Source organism: Macaca nemestrina, chromosome 9, assembly GCF_043159975.1.
Source record: "Macaca nemestrina isolate mMacNem1 chromosome 9, mMacNem.hap1, whole genome shotgun sequence".
NCBI lineage: Eukaryota > Metazoa > Chordata > Mammalia > Primates > Cercopithecidae > Macaca > Macaca nemestrina.
The window spans coordinates 85,764,048-85,784,662 of record NC_092133.1 but is presented as its reverse complement, the minus strand read 5'-3'; the positions used below and the strand labels follow the sequence as shown (position 1 = coordinate 85,784,662).

General features: G+C 43.3%; 1 protein-coding gene across 15 annotated transcripts in view; it reads right to left on the bottom strand.

The window, feature by feature from the left end:
• Window positions 1-20,615, bottom strand: part of LOC105486657 (WDFY family member 4) — a 295,688-nt gene that overhangs the window by 180,235 nt on the left and 94,838 nt on the right. For all 15 annotated transcript variants that reach the window (XM_071069969.1, XM_071069968.1, XM_011749639.3 and 12 more), the window contains 6 exons: window positions 20,135-20,313; window positions 13,914-14,145; window positions 11,911-12,056; window positions 10,604-10,715; window positions 9,671-9,861; window positions 4,469-4,621 (listed from right to left, as the gene is read on the bottom strand). In XM_071069969.1, the coding sequence (XP_070926070.1) occupies window positions 4,469-4,621; window positions 9,671-9,861; window positions 10,604-10,715; window positions 11,911-12,056; window positions 13,914-14,145; window positions 20,135-20,313 (1,013 nt within the window). The remainder of the gene's footprint in view (window positions 1-4,468; window positions 4,622-9,670; window positions 9,862-10,603; window positions 10,716-11,910; window positions 12,057-13,913; window positions 14,146-20,134; window positions 20,314-20,615) is intronic.

Below are 20,615 nucleotides of genomic sequence, written 5' to 3'. Positions count from 1 at the left end.
GGATCACCTGAGGTCAGGAGTTCAAGAAGCCTGACCAATATGGCGAAATCCCATCTCTACTAAAAACAAAAAAATTAGCCACATGTGGTGGCGCATGCCTGTAATCCCAGCTACTCAGGAGGCTGAGGCAGGAGAATTACTTGAACGTGGGAGTCAGAGGTTGCAGTGAGCTGAGATCGCAGCACTGCCCTCCTGCCTGGGCAACAGAATGAGACTCCATCTCAAGAAAGAAAAGAAAGGAAAAGAAAAGAAAAGAAAAGAAAAGAAAAGAAAAGAAAAGAAACCAAAACCTAAAACTTAGAAGCCCACAACTTCCTCTTCCTCCCTGATTCTCAACTTCCTGTCCAACCCTGCCTTACAACTTCCTATCCAACTCTGTCTTACAACTTCCTGTCCAACCCTGCCTCAACAGCTTCCTGTCCCTCCTTCCCTCACAACCTCCTGTCCCTCCTTCCCTCACAAATTTTTGCCCCTCCCTGCTTCAACAACCTCCTGTACCCGCCTCCCTCATAGCTTCCTGTCAATTCCCTTCTCAACGACTTCTTGTCTCTCCCTTCCTCAGAACTTCCTCTTCCTGTCTGCTTCACACCAGTCATCATGGATCCCACCCTTTCTCCTGTGATCCACTCTCTTGTTTTCAAACTCTTCGTCTCCTCTGAGGATGTGTCTCATTAGCAGTTTCTTCTCCCACTAGTATTTAAACTGTCTGGTTTTCCTTCAACCTACAAACAGACTTAAGTCTCTCCCATCTTAAAACACAAAACCGGCTGGGCACAGTGGCTCACACCTGTAATTCCAGTGCTTTGGGAGGCCAAGGCCGGTGGATCATGAGATCAAGAGATAAAGACCATCCTGGCCAACATGGTGAAACCCCATCTCTACTACAAATACAAAAATTAGCTTGGCGTGGTGGCACGTGCCTGTAGTCCCAGTTACTCGGGAGGCTGAGGCAAGAGAATCACTTGAACCCGTGAGACAAAAGTTGCAGTGAGTCGAGATTGCGCCACTGCACTCCAGTCTGGCAACAGAGTGAGAGTCCGTCTCAAAAAAACAAAACAAAACAAAACAAAACCAAAAGTTCTGAAACTTCCTCTCTGCTATTTTCCAAAATCCACTGACTGCCTCCACTTTCAGTCTCCCCACACTTCCCCTTACTTCTTTTTTAGTTTGTGTGTTTGAAACAAAGTCTTGCTCTTGTCACCCAGGCTGGAATGCAATGGCATGACCTAGGCTCACTGCAACCTCCGCCTCGTGGGTTCAAGTGATTCTCCTGCCTCTGCCTCCCGAGTAGCCGGGATTACAGGCGTCCGCCACCACGCCCAGCTAATTTTTGTGTTTTTAGTAGAGATAGCATTTCACCATGTTGGCCAGGCTGGTCCCGAACTCCTGACCTCAGGTGATCTACCCGCCTCGGCCTCCCCATGCTGGGATTACAGCCATGAGCCACCAAGCCTGGCCACTTCTCCTTACTTCTGAGTGGCTTCTGACCCCACAACTTGTCAGTAAGCCTGTCAGTGACCTCCAATGGGCACATACACATCCTTCACCTCACTTTACTTGGTGTAGGCAGAACATGACATTTGGGAAACATTTTTCCCTTTTTGAAATTCTCTCTTCTCAATCTTTAAATTTTATTTTGTTTCATTTCATTTTGTTTCACTTTGCTTTGCTTTTTAGCATCTGGTTATTATTGGTGGTTTGTTTTCTTAAATCCAGCTTTAAAAGCACCAGGTCCTGAAGGGGGTAGTTTTATTCAGGGTAGAGTGGGGAAGGGTGGTGTCCATGGCCATGCTAGTAGCAGGCAATGGAGCATGATGGGTTCCTGCATCGGTGATTCCTGGGCCATGCTGGTGGCCAGGACGTCTTGGAGCCAGACTGCCTGAGCATGGCCACAGCATTTCAGAAGGGGCAGCAACAGTTGCAGTCAAGATACACTATCTTATTCAGTGGGGTTTTATGGCCGTTTATATACATCTCCTTTTCCCTTGTGTACAGGGAGCCCATTCTCCAGGCCATGCTGGCTTCCTCCACAATCCTCTTTTCCAGATTCAGATCCAGGACCAGGACATTTATCTTGGCCTGGTTCAACTGGCTAATCTTATATTTAGGGCTCTTATGCCTATATTTACAAATAAGATTAGCCTGAACTTTTTCATTTTCTGTACTGTCCTTCTGTGTTCTGCCATCAAGATTAGTTCATTAAAGAAGCTAGAAAGAACCTATTTCCCAACTGGTGGAATTTCCCTATGAGTGCCCGGCCTGGCGTTCCCTTCTGGTTGTTGTTTGTTTCAACAGATTCTAAACCAGTGACTCACTTTACTTGATGGTTCTAGGATCATTGGGGTTTTTTATTTATTTTAGAGTGCGCTCTGAAAACTTCTGTTTCAGATGAGATTGCTCAAATAAGCTAAGTTTTCTAATTTATTGGCACAAAGTTACTAATCCAATTGTCTTGTTTCCTTTCTAATTGCTCATTCTTCTGTGGTATTCTCCCATTTTCCTTCCTAATATTATTCACTTGTGCCTTCTGTCTTCTTTTCTTGGCCAATCTTAACAGAGGTTTGTCTGTTTTAGGAGAAACATTAATTGTCCTTGTTGATCCTTTGTATGTTTTTTCTCCCTATTTTATTAATTTATGTTCTCATTTATATGTTTCCTTCCTTCTTTCTCTGAGTTTTGATTTTGTTTGGTCATTCTAACTTCTTGATCTGAAGTTAGAGGTTAGAAGTTGAATTGAATCTTGATCTATATTATACAAAGAATATTCTCTTTTTATAATATATACATTGATGACTGTCACTCTCCCTCTTGTCCTGCCTTCAGTAGCAGCCCTGTGGTGTTTTGGTACATAGTATTTCCCTTGTCATTTGGCTCTAAGTCACTTCTGGTTCAAGTTATGACTTTTTCACCTGCTGCCCTCATTTTCCCACTACCCTTGCCTCAGTTTAGGTTTCAAAATCTTCTACCCGGAGTTCTTCAATCATGTCATGACCCATCTCCCTGCTTCAGGGCTCTTCTCACCTGTCATTCTACAGTTAACATCCCTAGATATCAGAAGTTTGGTAAAACTTATCAACAATCTAAAAATTGTTCATAACTCCTTTATTCTCATTATTCAATTTTGATAATTTATTCTAAGAAAATGTTTTTAAAAGTGGGAGAAATATCTGCACAAAAGTGCCATCTATAACACAGTTTATAACAAAATATAGAAAGAATCTAAAAATTTGACTATAGAGAAATGATGAAGAAACCAGGAACTCTCCAGCATAACAGAATATTATTCTGATCTCAGAACAGTGCTTGTAAGTGTTCGTAATGAAAATGTTTAAATGTTTTTGGTATACGAGAAAAGATTAGATTCAAAATAATACCTACAGCATAATCATGACTATGATTTTTAAAATGTATTATGCATAGAAAATACTACAAGAGAATGCATCCAGGTGTGACAAGAATTAACTAGGTCTTGGAAACAGGAGTTTCCCTCTCACACTTTTCTGTAATTTAAAAATATTCTATAATAAACATATATCAATTTTTTAATAAACAAAGAAAGAATTTTGAAACTTCTCTTGAGGACCTCCACATGCCCAGGCTAAAGCGTAGTCTGGGCAGTCTAACCCCCTGGGCCTGCCTTCTGTCTCTCCTGCTCTTGCAACCAACACAAACCTGTAGGCCCCCAACAAGCCACTTGCTCTCAAGTCCCCATGACTGCTCTCACTCTGATGTACAGTGTTTGCAAATAGCAAATACCCTCCACCTGGAAGGTTTTTTTCCCCTGAATTCTGACTGTCTGGTCACTCCATCTAACCAGATGCCCTGTGCCTGCCTCACTGTGGCACCTAACATTTTCAGTGTCACCTTGGCTGTGTCCCAGGCACATCTGGCTGTGGGGAAGGACTGGGTTCTAGTTTTCACTGTGTCTCCAGCACACGGCCAGTACCTGACCCAGTGGGTGCTCAGTAAATGATGCTCTGTGAATGGGTTGATTCGCCCAAAGCAGTTCTGTGCGATGCTCCTCAGTTAGCCTCAGGCGTTTCCTTCTGCATCCCTCAACTCACCCCTTTCAAGAATCATTTGGAAACAGCAAAACACCACCCAAAGGAACTGAGATCATTTTCTTTACCCTCATATGTATATGCTAATTTACAGTTTAAAAATCCTTTCCCAGATACTATCTGGCTTAACCCTCATGACAGCCTGCAAGGAAATGAAGGTCTCCACTTCACCCAAGAAAAAGAGTGGGGCTCAGAGAAGTCAAAAGATTTGTCTGAAGCCACACAGTCCATAGGTGGCAGGATGTCATTACAAACTAGGGCCTCTGGGCAGGCTTGTTTGGTTTTCCCTCTTCCTACCATCATGACTATGAGGGAAGCTGACGTGTTGGGTTTAAGGGAAAGCCCAGACTTAGCATATTTACCATCACACACACTCCTGAAGGGCTAAGGGCCAATCTCTGATTTACCTCGAAATTGCAGAGGATATGCTGGAAGACACCAGTGTTGGTGATAGCAGATGACCTGAAGCCCAGCTCCACAGTACCAGCCACTGAGAGAATCAGCTGAAAAATTCGATGGTTCAGGAGACAGGCTTTCTTCCTCAGGAGGAACGCCATTATCTGAAAAGGTTAACACAAAGCAGTTTCCTCATGAATGCATCATTAGAGCTTCCCCCTTCACCCACTTGTTTCAGTCCAGTCTGCAACCTTCTGCTCCCTGCTACTACCATCCTTCATTCCCATGTTCTCAGAAGAAAAATACACATCAACTTCTGTGGCCACTTTTCTGTGCCGTGACCTGACTTCTCACTGGGGCCCTTACTTTTCCCTGCATCTATTCCATGTTTCCAGAATGCTACTCTCTCCTGGTTTCCTCCCACACTTCTCAAGCCTCCTTCTAATTTTCTGTTACTGGGTCCTTTACATGCATAACCATCCCATAAATGCTGCATTTACGGGAAGCTACCACCTGCCCATGAGCCTGGCTGCACCCAGCCAGATGTGCCGGTCAGTTGCACCAGCCCCTGGGAAGCCAGCAACATGCAGCATCGATCTCAGCATGGAGGCACTTGGGTCCCAGCATACAATTGGTGACCCAGTTTATCTCAGACTAAGAAGATGGGTCCCACCAAGCCTCACATCTCTGTTGACTCCACCTCCACACGAGTCAGTCTGCCCAGCCATCCATTGGCAGATGAGTCTTGAGTCACCTCGTCTGGAGTCTCAGCTCCTTCCATCCATGGCTCCATTCCCCATCCATGGCTCCAACACAGCCCGCCCTCTCTCCCTGTCCTCCCAGACATGTTCTTGCAACGTGCCCTTGGGAAGCCTTGTTTATGATCAGAAAAGACTCAATATCTTTCCGGACTATTCAATATATATGAAATCCCACAGCAAGACATAATTGGGATGGCTAAAAGTTGCATGAGAAAACATTCAGTCTGACTGGCTTCACTTTACATCAAATAGTGTCAAATGTCAAACTGACACTCAGTTGGGTCTGGCAATCCAACTCTGTCTTTCTAATAAGCTGTATTTTCTTATCCTAAAGATCATGGTTTCATTGCTTCTCCTCTCTCCTCTAACCTCTCTTCCTCTCCCCGACCTGACCTCATACTTTCCTGAGAAGACAGAACCCATCAGATACTAATACTCTGTCTTCCCACCGCCAAATTCACAAATACATGTGTTGGATTCCTTCCTGTCGCAAGCAGAGTCTCCCATCTATCTGGTCTCTGGATCCCACTGGTCACCATCTCAAGGACACTGCTCTTTGAGATAACTGTTCTCTCCAAGATTCCACTGCCCGACCCTGGATCTCTTCCTCCTATGTACAAATACATTCTGGTATTTGTCATTGTAAAAATAACCCTCCCTCCATCCCTAATCCCTGTAGCTCTTATGCAGCTCCTCCTGCTCATAGGCAAACTTCTAGAAAGCATTATCAACACGCCCTGGCTTCATATCCTCACCTCACGTTCTCTTTTCAACCCGCATCAGCCAGCCACTGCCTCCACCTGGCCACCTCCCTCAGAAAGGCCACCAGGGACTTTCAGGTGGCCAAATCCAAAGAAGACACCCCATCCTTAGTTTGTGCTATTCTTTACCAGCATTTAGCATGGTTTGACCATACCCGCCTTCCCAAAACACATTCTTTTTTCAGATTCCTTGACATAACTGTCTTTGGTTTCTCTTCCCTCTTGCTTCTCAATCTCCTTGACTGGATTTTAATTACATTCCCAGTTCTATGTGGTTAGCTCCTCTTTGTTTCCCCCTCAACCCTATTCTCTCTCTACAGCTTCTTTTTGGCTATTTCATCAATTTCCTTAGATTAAATATCATCATTGTGGCGACGACCCTCATATTTACCCCTCCAGCACAGCCTGCCCCTGAGCTCCAGAGCCTTTTCTCCCACTTGATACTTCATCTTCAATGTCTCACAAACATTTCCCACTGAGCATGTCCCAGCATCTCCCTTCCTTCCTGTCGGCAGCCTGCTGGACCACCCTGGCTCCTTTCCAGCGCCACCTGCCCTGGCTGCTCACAGATCCTGAGACTCCCCAGATCAGGAACACAGGCTCCTATTATGTCAGACTCTATCTCAGCACCTGTTTGAACCTCATTCCCATGCCTCGTCTTCTCCACTGATGCCAAGGGGTGTTCTAACACCTCGGTCAGTCCATTCCCCTGTCCCAGCCTTCCTGCGATTGCCCATCACCTGTGAGGCAGAACCTACAATCCCCACAGTGGCAGGGTTATGGCTCCCTGCCCTCCATTCGGTATGCCATGCACAGCTCCACAACCATCCTCTCCTCCTAGTCTTGTTGAGGAACCCAGACCAGATCCTGTGAGTGTTTTAATGTTAGTCTGGAACAGTATCCTCCTCCTTCCCCATATTAAGAACATCCATCCTGTCAAACTCAGCTGGCTATTATTTAGTCTGAGAAGAGGCTGATAAATCAGGTTGACAGAAATAACAGATAGGAAGGTTTATGCTCTCTCACCCAACCGATAAACCAGCAGATGAGCCTAGAGTAAAACCTAAAAACCGATGAAATCCACTCCTGAGCAAGAGCAAGCCACTTAATTGAAGACCCTTGTTTTCATTCACTGATTCATTCCCAAATCCTAACTGAGCACCTACTATCTATGGCATGTTCTTAGGGTACAGTAATAAACAAGCAGGACACACGCCTTATGAAGCATGTGTCTGGGAGTGAAACAGACACAAACGTGGTGATACAGAAGCAGACATAATGCAAATGCACATGCAGGTTACAAAGAAACACAAAGCAAGAAAATGTGCCTAGAAAAGGATGAGGGAGGATGGAGGTATATTTTATAAAGAGTGGGCAAGGAAGTTTAAAAAAACAAAAATAAAATATTACGATTTCTTCACTCAAACCTGCCATTTATCACCTCTCTTGCCACCCAGCTTTTCCTTCTGATTTTCCCCAAAGACATAAATATTTGAAATGTTTCCTTTTTAAAGACAGAATAACAGTTTTAAAATTTCCTTCTTCTGCCTTCGTGTGTAAATGTACAATAAACCTCTGAATCTGATGAGTTCTTTACTCAAAGGAGGTATCTGAGAGACTCTCCTTCATGCTAACAGTATTTTTCTGTCCACCTTCTTGGATGGTAAGTACCATGAAGACAGGGACTAAACCCAACTTGTTCACTTCACATCCCTAGTGCCTGGCAGAGTGCCTGGTCTTAGGAAGCATTTGATCCATTAAGTTGAGTAAAGAGATTCCATCCATGGGCCACTCCTTGTCTCTACCATCTCTTCCCGGAAAGCTCAGCACGCTCAGTCTCCAGGGAACCTCTTGATGATGAGCTTCTTTTTTAACAAAATGCTTTTTGACCCCTCTACCTACATGTGACAACAGGTGCTATGTACCTCTGTGGTGGGTAGTTCCTTCTCTCAAGACGATGTTCTCATTTCTGAACCCTCACTGAGAGCTCACTGTGCCCACCCCCCATCCCCAGGACTGGGAAATGAGAATACAGTGAGCCTGAGGTAGTCTGAGCTTTCTAAGAAGCTCAGAGTTTCTGGGAAGGTAGCCAGGTAGCCAGTGAGTCACAAAGATTAGTAGTTCTTGATATGAATCTTGGACACCGATTGCATTTTTATGTCTTCATGGTGTCAGTAATACACCAGCAAAGAGTGAAAAATACTAGGATCTTTAGAAAGATTCCAGTAGAGATGTGTAGACCGATCATCCCAGTGTGCGTGCGAGAGCAGTTAAAACGGGGTGTGCCCACAGTGCCAAGGGGACCAGGAGATGGCCACATCCTCACTTGGGGGAAGAGAATGCTACCTTTGCTATTTGAGCTTGATCTGGAAAAAACAGAAGGAGAGCGCTTGAGGGAGAAAAAAAGAGGTGCTCCGAGCAGAGGCCACAGGCACAGAAAGTCATACACTGTTTAATGATCAGAGAAGGTACAGGATTTGGGGAGGTGAGAGCATGGACTGAAATGTTGGCTGGATTGGAGGTGGGGCTGGAAGGAAAGGTCCGTGGCCAGTTTTGAATGGCTTTGAAAACCTGTCTAAGGAGTTTGGGATATGGTATCGGCAATCAGATGCCTTTGCAGGTTTTACACACAGGAGGGGCACCATCAGATCTGTGATGTGGGGCTACAGCTGGCATCACTGGGCTACGAGGGACTGGCTGGGGGAAGGGGTTACTGTCCAGCTGTGGCAGTAGTCCAGACAGAGACAGTGAGTGCCTGGAAGGCTATCACACAGCTTTCTTCTGCTCAAACCCTGACCCAGTATCCAGAGACACAGGAGGCTTTGCCCCAATCACCCAGCAGCCCCCACACCAGAGGAAGCCTCCACTGCCTGTGAGACCCATGACATGGCCCAGACTCCGACCCTGGCCCTGCCCTCCTAATTCTTCACCTGGCCACCTCCCAGCCATGTGAGAAGTTACTTGAGTGCAGTGGTCATGTCTCATCTAACTTTACCAATTCTAAGTAGCAATGACAATCACAGTAAACATGTGCAAAGCAGGTCCCCTGTGCAGGTGCTCCTCTAAGCTCTCAACACACATAAACACAGTCCTCACAACCCTGCAAAACAGGTGCTCTCATATTCCCACTTTACACATGAGGGAACTGACGCACAAAGAGATTAAGAACTGGAAATGACTAATATTTACTCAGCACTTATTCTGGGCCTGATGTAATTCTAACCTCTTCACTTGCGTGAAATCATCTAATCCTCACAGCAACCCTATTACAGTCCTTATCTTACAGGTGGGGAAACAGGCAGAGGATAAGTAACTCATCTAAGGTTAAACAGCAAATTAGAAGAGATGCGATTTAAACTCTGGCAGTCTGCTCTGCAGCCTGGGCTCTCAGCCACCATGCTAGAGACAAGGTGGGGAGACCACCACAAATGACACTGGAATTTTTCAGCGAAAAGGGCCAGAAGCCACAGCCAGGTGAGCATCCTCATCCTGAGCAGAGTTCTTGGGCTGGCTGTCACCTGCCCCTCCTCTGCTGCGAAGTTGCTGGTCTCAGAACCCAAGGGCTTTCAGCTCCCCTTCTTTAGAAGTCACCCTGGAGGGAATGCTACCGGGGCAAGCAACGCTTGTCCCTGTTCCCTGGGGATGACAGCACTTTGGGGAGTCTCAGTCCCAGGTGGGAGGATGGGATTACCTGGTACCCACAGATGTGTTGCATCAGGAAGTCACACATGGCATTACTGGTCAGGACTGAGTGCAGAACTTTCACAGCCGCATACATGGTATGATCATCTGTCGCTAAGGAGATGAGGCCCAGGAGGATGGCAGGCCCGCCAATGAAGTCCAGGCTGCTGGCAGCAGGGCTGGAGTGGAACACCCTCACCCCTATGTGACATAAAGTGGGCATTTCATCAACATGTCACAGCTTCATTGCAATGGGAAATGCCTCAACAGCACAGGAGGACCAATGAGCTACCAGTGCTACCATCCACCCACAGCCAGGGGGGCCTGTGCACCTGGGACAGGCTGGGAGGAAGAGCAGGAGGCTCTGAAAGTCTTATGTGGCTGGGAGATACTGTACTGTGCTAAGTCCTTTCTTTGCCATCAGAAGGCTGAACAGCCCAGAGTATTTCAGATTGCCACCCTCTGCCTTCACTCCAGAGTGCTGGATGAGCCAGATCCCTGAGCCTCAGTATCCCTTTTGTTCTATCAACCCATTGCTCTTGCCTGTCCTCTAGATCCTGCTGGGCAGGGCACTTGCACCAATTTGTTGCCTTGCTATTGCTCAACTGAATGGTGACCAGCAGTTTTCACTCAAACAACCACAATCAGTGCTTCTACTCAAAAGCCCCACTGTGCTCACTAGATAGACAGGTTCCTGCTGTCACAGACAGCAGCCTGGTTAGTAGCTGAGCTCCCTACTGATTGTCAGATGTGGCCAGGTGAACAGATCCTCATGCTTTCTGGGAGTCTGTCTTGCTGGATTCACTCCCAACTCTGGTCCTCCACATCCTGGTTCTCCAGCACACTCCATCCTGCACATCACTCCGGAACCCCAGGGTGCACAAGCCATGACAGCACAAACCTTGCTTTCCAAATAGCAGCAAAGCTTCCCAGCTGAACATACCTAATTGACCCACAGCAACAGCTCCAATGGTCCGCAGAGACCCTGACAGGTGGCCAGCACAATTCCTCAGCAAGAAAATGGGCATGGCATTGTCACGGGATGAAATGTTCATCTAGAGAAATGAGCAGCAATTAGTCCTAAGAAACTCCTGCAAAAGAAGAAGCGTTGTCCACGAGCTCCTGGAGGGCAGGCCCTCTGGGGCCTGGCCCAGTGCTGACACTCCATCAGCAATGATCAGTGAATGAATAGCAATTGAACCAATGTCAGGGGATTGAAGCCAAAATTCAGGCTCATGCATTCTGCCCCCCAGGCTGTGACCGAATTTAAGTGAGCAGCTTCAGTTATGCAGTCTGAGCCACCAGTGTCCCACGTGCTTACACTGAGGTGCTAAGAAGAGCAAGAGGGACCCAAGAACACTTTCAGATGGAACAGCACTACCAAGATGAGGGCTGCCACCTTCTCAGACTAGGTTTGTTCAGGCTCTGGGAGCCCAATCTCTACAGGCGTCAAAGGGGCAAGAAGATAGGAATCCTAGCCTCCTATATCAGAAAGCAGTGTGTTGCTGCTAAGCCACAACTTTCATGATCAATAGGACCTAGTTCCTGACTCCCCATCCTCTGGGGGTACCTTCTGTCCATGAGAGTGAAGAGAATATAACAAATCAGCAAGTTTTCATCAGTGCTAAGCAAAAGAGCTCTTTATGCAAAATTTGGAAGTAAATTTAATGGCATCACCATCTATAAACACATCTCCTTGTTATTTTGAAAATTTACTGTTTTTTGTTTGTTTGTTGTTTTAATCACAGCAATACTGGGTGCTATGACTCACACCTGTAATCCCAACTACTCAGGAGGCTGAAGCAGGAGGATCACTTGAGCCCAGGAGTTTAAGACCAGCCTGGGCAACACAGAGAGATCCCATCTGTAAAAAAATAAAAAAATTAAAATTAAAAAAATCACAACAACTCAAAGAATATCTCAGTGTTAGTGGGTCATTAATACCCAGGACTAGGGAAGCTCAATAGAGTTTTCAATGCTGCAAAGGTATTTAAAACCTGTCATTTGTTCTTGTTCTTTTATTTATGATTTTTCTTCTCTGAATAATTATAAGTGAAAGGCTTAGTCTTGGAGGACGCCAGTGGGTGAGGAGGCATAGGATATTTTAACAAATGAAGTGGGAAACATGTATGTGCGTATCCATCTATACATGTGCAAACATGAAATAGTGTCTACTTAAGCACTGAAAGCTAAAGCAAGCCATGAAACCAAGATTCCAACAGAGATTAGCAATGAAGTTAGAAGATGTACTTCTTTGGCGATCAGACGGCTGTCCACCTCATTGTAAGCATTTCTGATGTCCACTACACTGGTGATAGAGGAGCTGGCTATGTGAAGTCCAAAAGAAACTCTTTCTTCTGCAACAAGGGGTGTGGCTTCACTGTCCAGGTCCTCCCCTGTAACAATACATGTTTATTGGTTTCTAGTCTCACTTTACAGAGAAGGAAATTACTCCTAGTCTCACTTTACAGAGAAGGAAATTATGAGGAGTAATTTAATATCTATGTCACACAGCAAAGTAATCATTGAGAGGATGTTTGTATGTTGTCACATTGCATGTTTTTGCACATTGTATGTTTGCATGTCATTTGTTTTACCGTCTTCTCTGACGCTTACAGAAAACTCTGGGCTGGGCGTGGTGGCTTATGCCTGTAATCCCAGTATTTTGGGAGGCCGAGGCAGGCAGATCACTTGAGGTCAGGAGTTCGAGACCAGCCTGGCCAACATGGTGAAACCTCATCTCTACTAAAAGTACAAAAAATCAGCCTGGCATGGTGGCACATGTCTGTAGTCCCAGCTACTCGGGAGGCTGGGACAGGAGAGTGGCTTGAACCGGGGAGGCAGAGGTTGCAGTGAGCCCAGATAGCGCCATTGCACTCTAGTCTGGGCGACAGAGTGAGACTCTGTCAAAAAGAAGAGGAGGAGGAGGAGGAGGAGGAGGAGGAGGAGGAGGAGGAGGAGGAGAAGAAGAAGAAGAAGAAGAAGAAGAAGAAGAAGAAGAAGAAGAAGAAGAAGAAGAAGAAGAAGAAGAGGAAGAAGAAGAAGAAGAAGAAGAAGAAGAAGAAGAAGAAGAAGGAGAAGAAGAAGAAGAAGAAGAAGAAGAAGAAGAAGAAGAAGAAGAAGAAGAAGAAGAAGAAGAAGAAGAAGAAGAAGAAGAAGAAGGGAGGAGGAGGAGGAAGAAGAAGGGAGGAGGAGGAGGAAGAGGAGGAGGGGGAGGAGGAGGAGGAAGGAAAAGAAGAAGAGGAAGAAGAGGGAGAAGGAGAAGGAGAAGAAAGAAGAAGAAGAAGAAGAAGAAGAAGAAGAAGAAGAAGAAGAAGAAGAAGAAGAAGAAGAAGAAGAAGAAGAAGAAGAAGACACTGTGTCGAACTCTCCCAAGATTTGTCTTACCATGAAATAGATGCACTCCAGGTGCGAAACTACCAGAGCTTAAAACATCTGTCAAGTATATAACCTCACTTCCTAAAACCAAACTGCTAAGTGACAAGAAACCTGACCTGAAATAGGCTGAACTGAAATGTTTAATTTTCAATGAGCTGCACAGCCATGGCAAACATCCCAGTTTGAATTAACATACTGGTCTCTAAGTCAATGAGACCCACTGTGCTAGTAGAGAAGGGTGGCATGAATATAGAATTGGTAAGGCTTTGGCTCTAGACCTGACCTCATCCCATTGCTCTGGCCAGTGCCATTTGCCACAGGAAATGAAATTCAAAGACATCATGGGCTTGGAGACAGAAATGCTCTACAGCACTCAATCGCCCTTCAGCACATACAGGCCACTGACATAGATTCATTTATCATTCTTTCCAGATGGGAGCTGACCCCTTTGACTTGACGGAGCACAGAGAGCAATGCTCCCTGCTTGAATAACGACAATCAATAATGAAAATGTGGATGTTTTGTCTGCCTGTTTAATAATTGAAGACAACAGTATACTTTAGTTAAAAAGCTTCTTCATTAAAAGCAATGTAACTTATTTGTCTCAATCTCTTTTTTCTTTCTTTGCTGATGGTATTACCCAACCCACCTCTTCCCCATTAGGGACTTTGGAGTTGAAATCTAAAGATATTGTCATTTCCTTTTCTGTGACATTTTCTCTTGGGTTGTAAATATATAATGATACAATTACAGAGGTCTTCCCTAATGACTGACCCTAACGCTGAGCGTATTCTCTGCAAATATGCTATAAATAACCAGATGTCCATTTAAAAACTACTATCAGCAAGAACATTGTAAATCAAAACACTCCATACCTGGGACATGCACAGCTTGGAAGTTGCCACAATATCTTGGGCCAAGTTTGTTAATAACTTCCAGAGTTTCCATTGAAATGGCTTCTTCAAAGAGGTATGTGGGGCCAAGACGCCAGATTAATGAAGATTTTTGTTTCCAAACTTGAGGGGTAGCAATATATCCATAAACATCCACAAACGCAGATGGATCCATAGAAAGGAAAGGCCCTGGTAGAGCCTGGATGTATAACATCTGTTAAAATAAAAAGGACAAAAGTGAGTAGTGTTTGATCTCAGAGTTAATCAAGTAAATACAAAGTGATATAACATGATGCATCTTATTCTCATCTCATAGTAAAAATGTGTTTTATCTAAAAAATTAAAATATAATTCACAAACCTCAGAAGTAATGCAGTAAAACAAGTTATTAAATGTGGAGTAAAAAACTGACACTGTCCTTCTGAAAATAAATTTGATAAAAAATACTAAGAAACAAAAAAAGTCCACCTTTTTTATCTCAGTCAATCTGCTAAGAACCTAAATGCCTAGTATTGGCAAATTAATAAAGTTTTATGTATGAACAATAAATAAATACATACAGAGTGGAAAGGAAGAAACAAAACTGTTTCTATTTTCAGATGACATGTCCATGTAGAAAGTTCCAAGGAATTTTTTTTTATATCCTAGAACTAATAAGTGAATTCAGCAAGGTCACAGGATACATGATCAATACACAAAAATCAATTTTATTTTTGTAGGCTAACAATAAACAAACAGAAACTAAAATTAAACACAATACCACTTACAATTATGTACAAGAAAATGAAATAGTAAGACAAGTACAGGATCTGTACACTGAAAATTCCTAAGTGATGATGGAAAAAGTCAAAGATGACATATATAAATGGAGAGACATACCAGGTTCATGGATAGAAAGGTTCACTATAGTAAAGATGTTATTTCCCCTCAAGTTGATCAGTAGGTATAATGTAATTCCAGAAAGGTTTTTTGTAGACTATCAGAATTCCAGCAAGGTTTTTTGTACTCATAAACAAGCTAATGCTAAACTGTGTATGGGAAGGCACAGGCCCTAGAACAGCTTAAACAATTCTGAAAAAGAAGAATTAATTTGGGGGAGGAACTACTCTAATAACGACTTATTATATAGCTATAAAATCAATATAGTGTGACATTGGTATAAAGATAATCACATAGATTGTCACATAGATCAATGCAACAGAATAGAGAACCCAGAAATAAACTTATAAGTAGGTTCACCTGATTTTTGACAAAGATGCAAAAGCAATTCAATTGAGAAATGATAGACTCTTCAACAAGTGGTACTGGAGCAATTGAACATCCATAGGCAAAGAAATGAACTTAAACCTTACACTTTATACAAAAATTAATTCATAATTGATCACAAACTCAAGTGTAAAATGTAAAACTACAAAATTTTTAGGAAAAAAAAATAGGAGAAAATCTTCAGGACCTAGGGCTGGGCAAAATATTCTCAAATGACACCAAAAGCACGAATCATATAAGGAAAAACTAATGAATTATACTTCAGCAAAACCAGAAACTTCACCCATGTGAAAGAGGATTAAAAGACATGCTACAGACTAGGAGGAATTATTGCAAATCACGTATCTAACAAAGGACTAGTATCTAGAATATATATATATGTGTGTATGTATAGACACACACACATACATGTATATATTTTAAAACCCTTAAAACTTAACAGTTTAAAAAAGTAAACAATGCGACCAGGTGCGGTGGCTCACACCTGTAATCCCAGCACTTTGGGAGGCCTAGGTGGGCAGATCACGAGGTCAAGAGATCGAGACCATCCTGGCCAACGTAGTGAAAAACACATCTCTACTAAAAATACAAAAATTAGCTGGGCATGGTGGCGGACACCTGTAGTCCCAGCTACTCTGGAGGCTGAAGCAGGAGAATCGTTTGAACCTGGGAGGTGGAGGTTGCAGTGAGCCGAGATTGCACCACTTCACTCCAGTCTGCCAACAGAGCGAGACTCCATCTCAAAAAAAAAAAAAAAAAAAAAAAAACAAAACAACAACAACAACAACAACAACAACAAAACTAACAATGCAATTAGAAAGTGGGCAAAAAATATGGATGGACATCACTGAGGAGAATATACAGATGGCAAATAAGCACATGAAAAGGTGATGTTCAACCTCATTAGCCATTAAGGAAATACAAATTAAAAATACAGTGAGCTATCACTACACAACTATCATAATGGCTAATATAAAAATAGTGACAACGCTAAGTGCAGAAAAACTGCCTCACTCATTCATTAGCGGAAATGTCAAATGATGAAATCATTTTCAAAATAGTTTGGCAGTTTCTTATAAAACTAAACATTCAATTACCATAGAAACCAGCAATTGAACTCTTGGAATTCATCCCAGATAAATGACGACTTAAATTCACACAAAAACCCATACACAAATGCTCACAAAGCTTTATTTGTAATGGCCCAAACCTGAAACATCCCAGATGTCCTTCAATGGATAAATGACTAAACAAACTATGGCACATCCATACCTTGAAATACTACTCAGAAATAAAAAAGAACGAAGTGTGGATACAGGCAAAAGTTTGGATGAATTTCCAAGTATACTTTCAGATATTGCTGTGTGCTACATTACAATGTTCCAAGTCAGTGTCACAGCACATATGCAATGGTGGTCCATAAGATAATAATATCATATTTTTACTGTACTTTTTCCATGTTTAGAGTGTTTAGATACACAAATACTCACCACTGTGTTAAAGCTGCCTACAGTATTCAATATAGCAACATGCTGTCTAGGTTTGTAGCCTAGAAGCAATAGGCTATACCATATAACTTAAGTGTTAGGTTAAACGAGAGGTTAAATGAACTAAGCAGTATACAAGATTTTCTATACATTGAAGCCACACTATTTTTTTAAAGGGATAAAACTGAAATTACAAAATGTGATAAAGTAGCAGGAGGGTAGCAAATCTTCTCTTCTCTATTTTTGAGCTATTTCAAAATGCATTTATATTATTCTTATAATTACTATAAAATCACTAAATATAAGCATATGTTTATAAATATGCACAATTGGCCCTGCATATCTGGGGGTTCCATATCCTTGGATTCAACCAACTTTGGATCAAAAATATTCAGGAAAAAGGACAACAAAAATAGTGCTATAACAATAAAAAATACAGAATGACAACTATTTAGCATTCACATTGTATTAGGTATTATAAATCATCTAGAGCTTAGTTAAGCATGCAGGAGGGTATGCATCTGTTCTTTGCAAATACTACACCATTTTATGTAAGGGACTTGAGTATCCATGCAGTTTGGTATCCAAGAAGGGTCCTGTAGCCAATCCCCTGAGGAAACTGAGGGATGACTGTATTTTTCTAAATGAGGGTTTACATAATTTCAGAAATATTCTTTTTCACCCTACCAATTAAATGAGATTTTCAAATAAAAACGAACCAATTGTTCAACCACCAAGCCTTGCCAGGAGTATGGTCTTCTGTGCTCTCTTCTCTCTCTGTTCTCGCAGGCTCAGAGTCCTCCTCTCTCTCCCACACGGAAGCACCACCCACCCCTCCAACCCACCTTGCCCCTCTCTTCCCAAATTCCCAGTGTATGCACACTGCCCTGTTCAGGTTGACTAATAAATGTCTAATGTCTCAGATCGTTCCCAAATCATTTTGCCCAATTCAAGCTGTTAAAACGCTCTATATCGTTCCAAATTTATCTAAGTTTCCTTTGGCAATAAAAACAAAGGCTCAGCATTTTGAGAAGGGCTGTTAAACTAGTCAGACTAAGCTAGATTTTTCACATCTTACTCTTGCCCAACAGATGTCAGCATCAAAACACAGTCCTTTATGTTTATCCTGATTGAGTTTCACTTGCTGGTCCTGACTCAACTTGTTGAGATTATTTTGGAAAGAGGACTCTGTCAGTCTTGGCTTTGGCCACTCCATATAGCAACACACCACTCCTGGCCTCCCTGCTGATGGCCCTACGTTTAGCAGGTCCCTCAGAGAGGATGTTAATGCCTGTACCACTTCACCCAACCACACTACCAGCCAGTCATGTTCCTCCTGTGGCTGCACATTCAATTCAGTTCATCAAGTGTTTATTGCATGCTCACTGTGTGTCAGCCCCTGTGCCAAGTTCAAGAAAGGTACAAACATCAATAAGACATGCCTCAAGGTATATGAGGTATTTCACCAAAATATCAACAGGTTCTGCGAAAGAAGACAAGAACAAGTGAACTCAGTATTCAAGCCTAAACAGATAAAAACAAAGACATTCCAACCACAAAAGACACCACACATCCCATCCCAACTAACGTGAGGGACTTCTGCTTCCTCTCTAATGACAAGTCCAGCCCTTTTCCATGTCTCTACCTTCTGGATAAAAGTTATTAATATTCACAGTCACCAAATTGCACCTCTTTCTGACAGCACCCAATTCAGAACAGATGGACCTCCACTTCTTTAAACCCTCTTAAAAATCACCTAAAATAAGCACAGTTTCTGAAACAAACCACTCCTAACTCCTTACTACCCCATGGGGTAGGGAATCTGTCACTACAGTCAGTTTAAATCTAATTTTTATTTTATACTATATGTATGTTCCTGGAGGTCTTTAGCTTATAGGCATAAACAATTCTTAGCACCTAAAATATTAGCTAACATATAATAGGTGCTCAATAAATATTTAATGAGGAAAAGAAGAAAGACAGAAAGGGAAAGAAGGAGGACTGATATTGTTAATAATTGGAGTAAAGGCCAACTATGTTTTGAAGGATCTGTTTTTTCAATGTCCCTATCAAAATCTTTCTGTTTGGCCAGGCATGGTGGCTCATGCCTATAATCCCAGAACTCTGGGAGGGCCTGAAGTCAGGAGTTTGAGACCAGCACGGTGAAACCTCGTCTCTAGTAAAAATACAAAATTTAGTGGGCATGGTGGTGGGCGCTTGTAATCCCAGCTAGTCAGGAGGCTGAGACAGGAGAATTGCTTGAACTTGGGAGGCGGAGGTTGCAGAGAGCCGAGATCACACCATTGCACTCCAGCCTGAGTGACAAGAGCGAAATTCCATCTCAAAAAAAAAAAAAAATCTTTCTGGTCACCACTGCCTTTTTCTGATAACAGAACTTTACCAGAAGATGGTATCAAATTCACCTATATGGGTCCCACATAACTTGGGAGTAAGAATTTGTTCTCACCTAATGACTCTTAACCTGGAACAACTTTGACTCCCAGGGGATATTTGGCAATGTCTGGAGATGTTATTGGTGGTCACAACTGGACAGGGTTGGGGGAGGAACACTATGGCATTTAGCGGGAATCAAGAAACCCTGTGTATGTAAGGTTCTCCATTCTGGTTGCATATTAGAATCACCTAGAAAATTTTATAAACATTAGTAAATTGTCAAATTACCTGACCCACAGAGATTCTGATGTAATTATTCTGGGTGCAGCCTGTGCAAGAGAACTTTAAAAAGCCTTTGCAGGTGATTCTAAAATGCAGCCAGATTGGTATGCTCTCCCTGGAACCTGTGTGAAAATCCAACTGTACCTGCCCTCTGTGGTCTTCTGGGCTCTCTCCTCTCTGACAATGGCTGCTGGCTCCTGCCAGCTCCACCTTTTCCCAGCTTCCTCTTGTATCTGGAGTGTCTCTAAATGACAGCCATGAGATGCTTCCTTCAGCTATACATCTGCATTCCATTACCTTCCTCATGGTTTTTTCTCTAAATCTGGCGACATGTGTTGGTGTCTGCACACTCTAGTGCCCTGCTCCTCTGTGTGGTACAAAGATGAGCTGCATTGGCCTCACCTGGGAGCTTCTTGGAAAAGCCTGCCCAGACCTCCCTGAGGAATTTGCCCCTTAAAATGAGAAGCTTTGCTTTGTTCATTCTGGAGTTTTCTATTTTCATGAACATGACTATTCTTAGAGATCTGGATGCACATCTTGCCTTCTGTCCTGGTTGTGTGACCTTCAGTGCATTTTCTAAAGATGTCCTTCTCATGTCTGAGCTCACTCAAGTTTCCTGAACAGTAAGCAGGATTTCATTAGATGCCAGCCCTACCAGTAATAAACAAACAAAAGCAACAACAACAAAAAACATAGAATGAAACCAAGGTCACTTCAGGGTAGCAGCAGGCAGTACGGTTACGGGGCAAGTGCAGCTTGGAGGAGCCATCTCACCTTGGCGGAGCCAATGACCTGTCCATCCAGACAGGTGGAGACTGTACAATGTCTTTTCATTTCCTTGGTGACAACCACAGCCAAGTGATGCCACTGACCACAAGCCAGGAGCTGGCCACACCTGACCTGAAGCTGGCGTCCTGCAGAAGGCTCAGAGTCATCCTCAGGTTCCATGACATCTGGAAGACAGCATTAACACTGAGTCTCATGTGTAGTGCTACGCTGCAGGAACCCAGGAGAATGGGGAGGACACAGAGAGACGTCAACCACTGTGGGCCTTGTACCATGGAGCCCTAGCCCCTCCTCTCATGAAAAATGACAACGGCAGCAGCAATCATTCCTTGAGCTCTTCCTTTGTGCCAGTTTTAAGCATGTTACAAATATCAACTCATGTCACAGCCCTGTGAGGTAGGCGCTCACACATACCCAATTTACCATCCTGAGGCACAGAGAGGTTGGGTGACTTGCCCAAGGTCATACA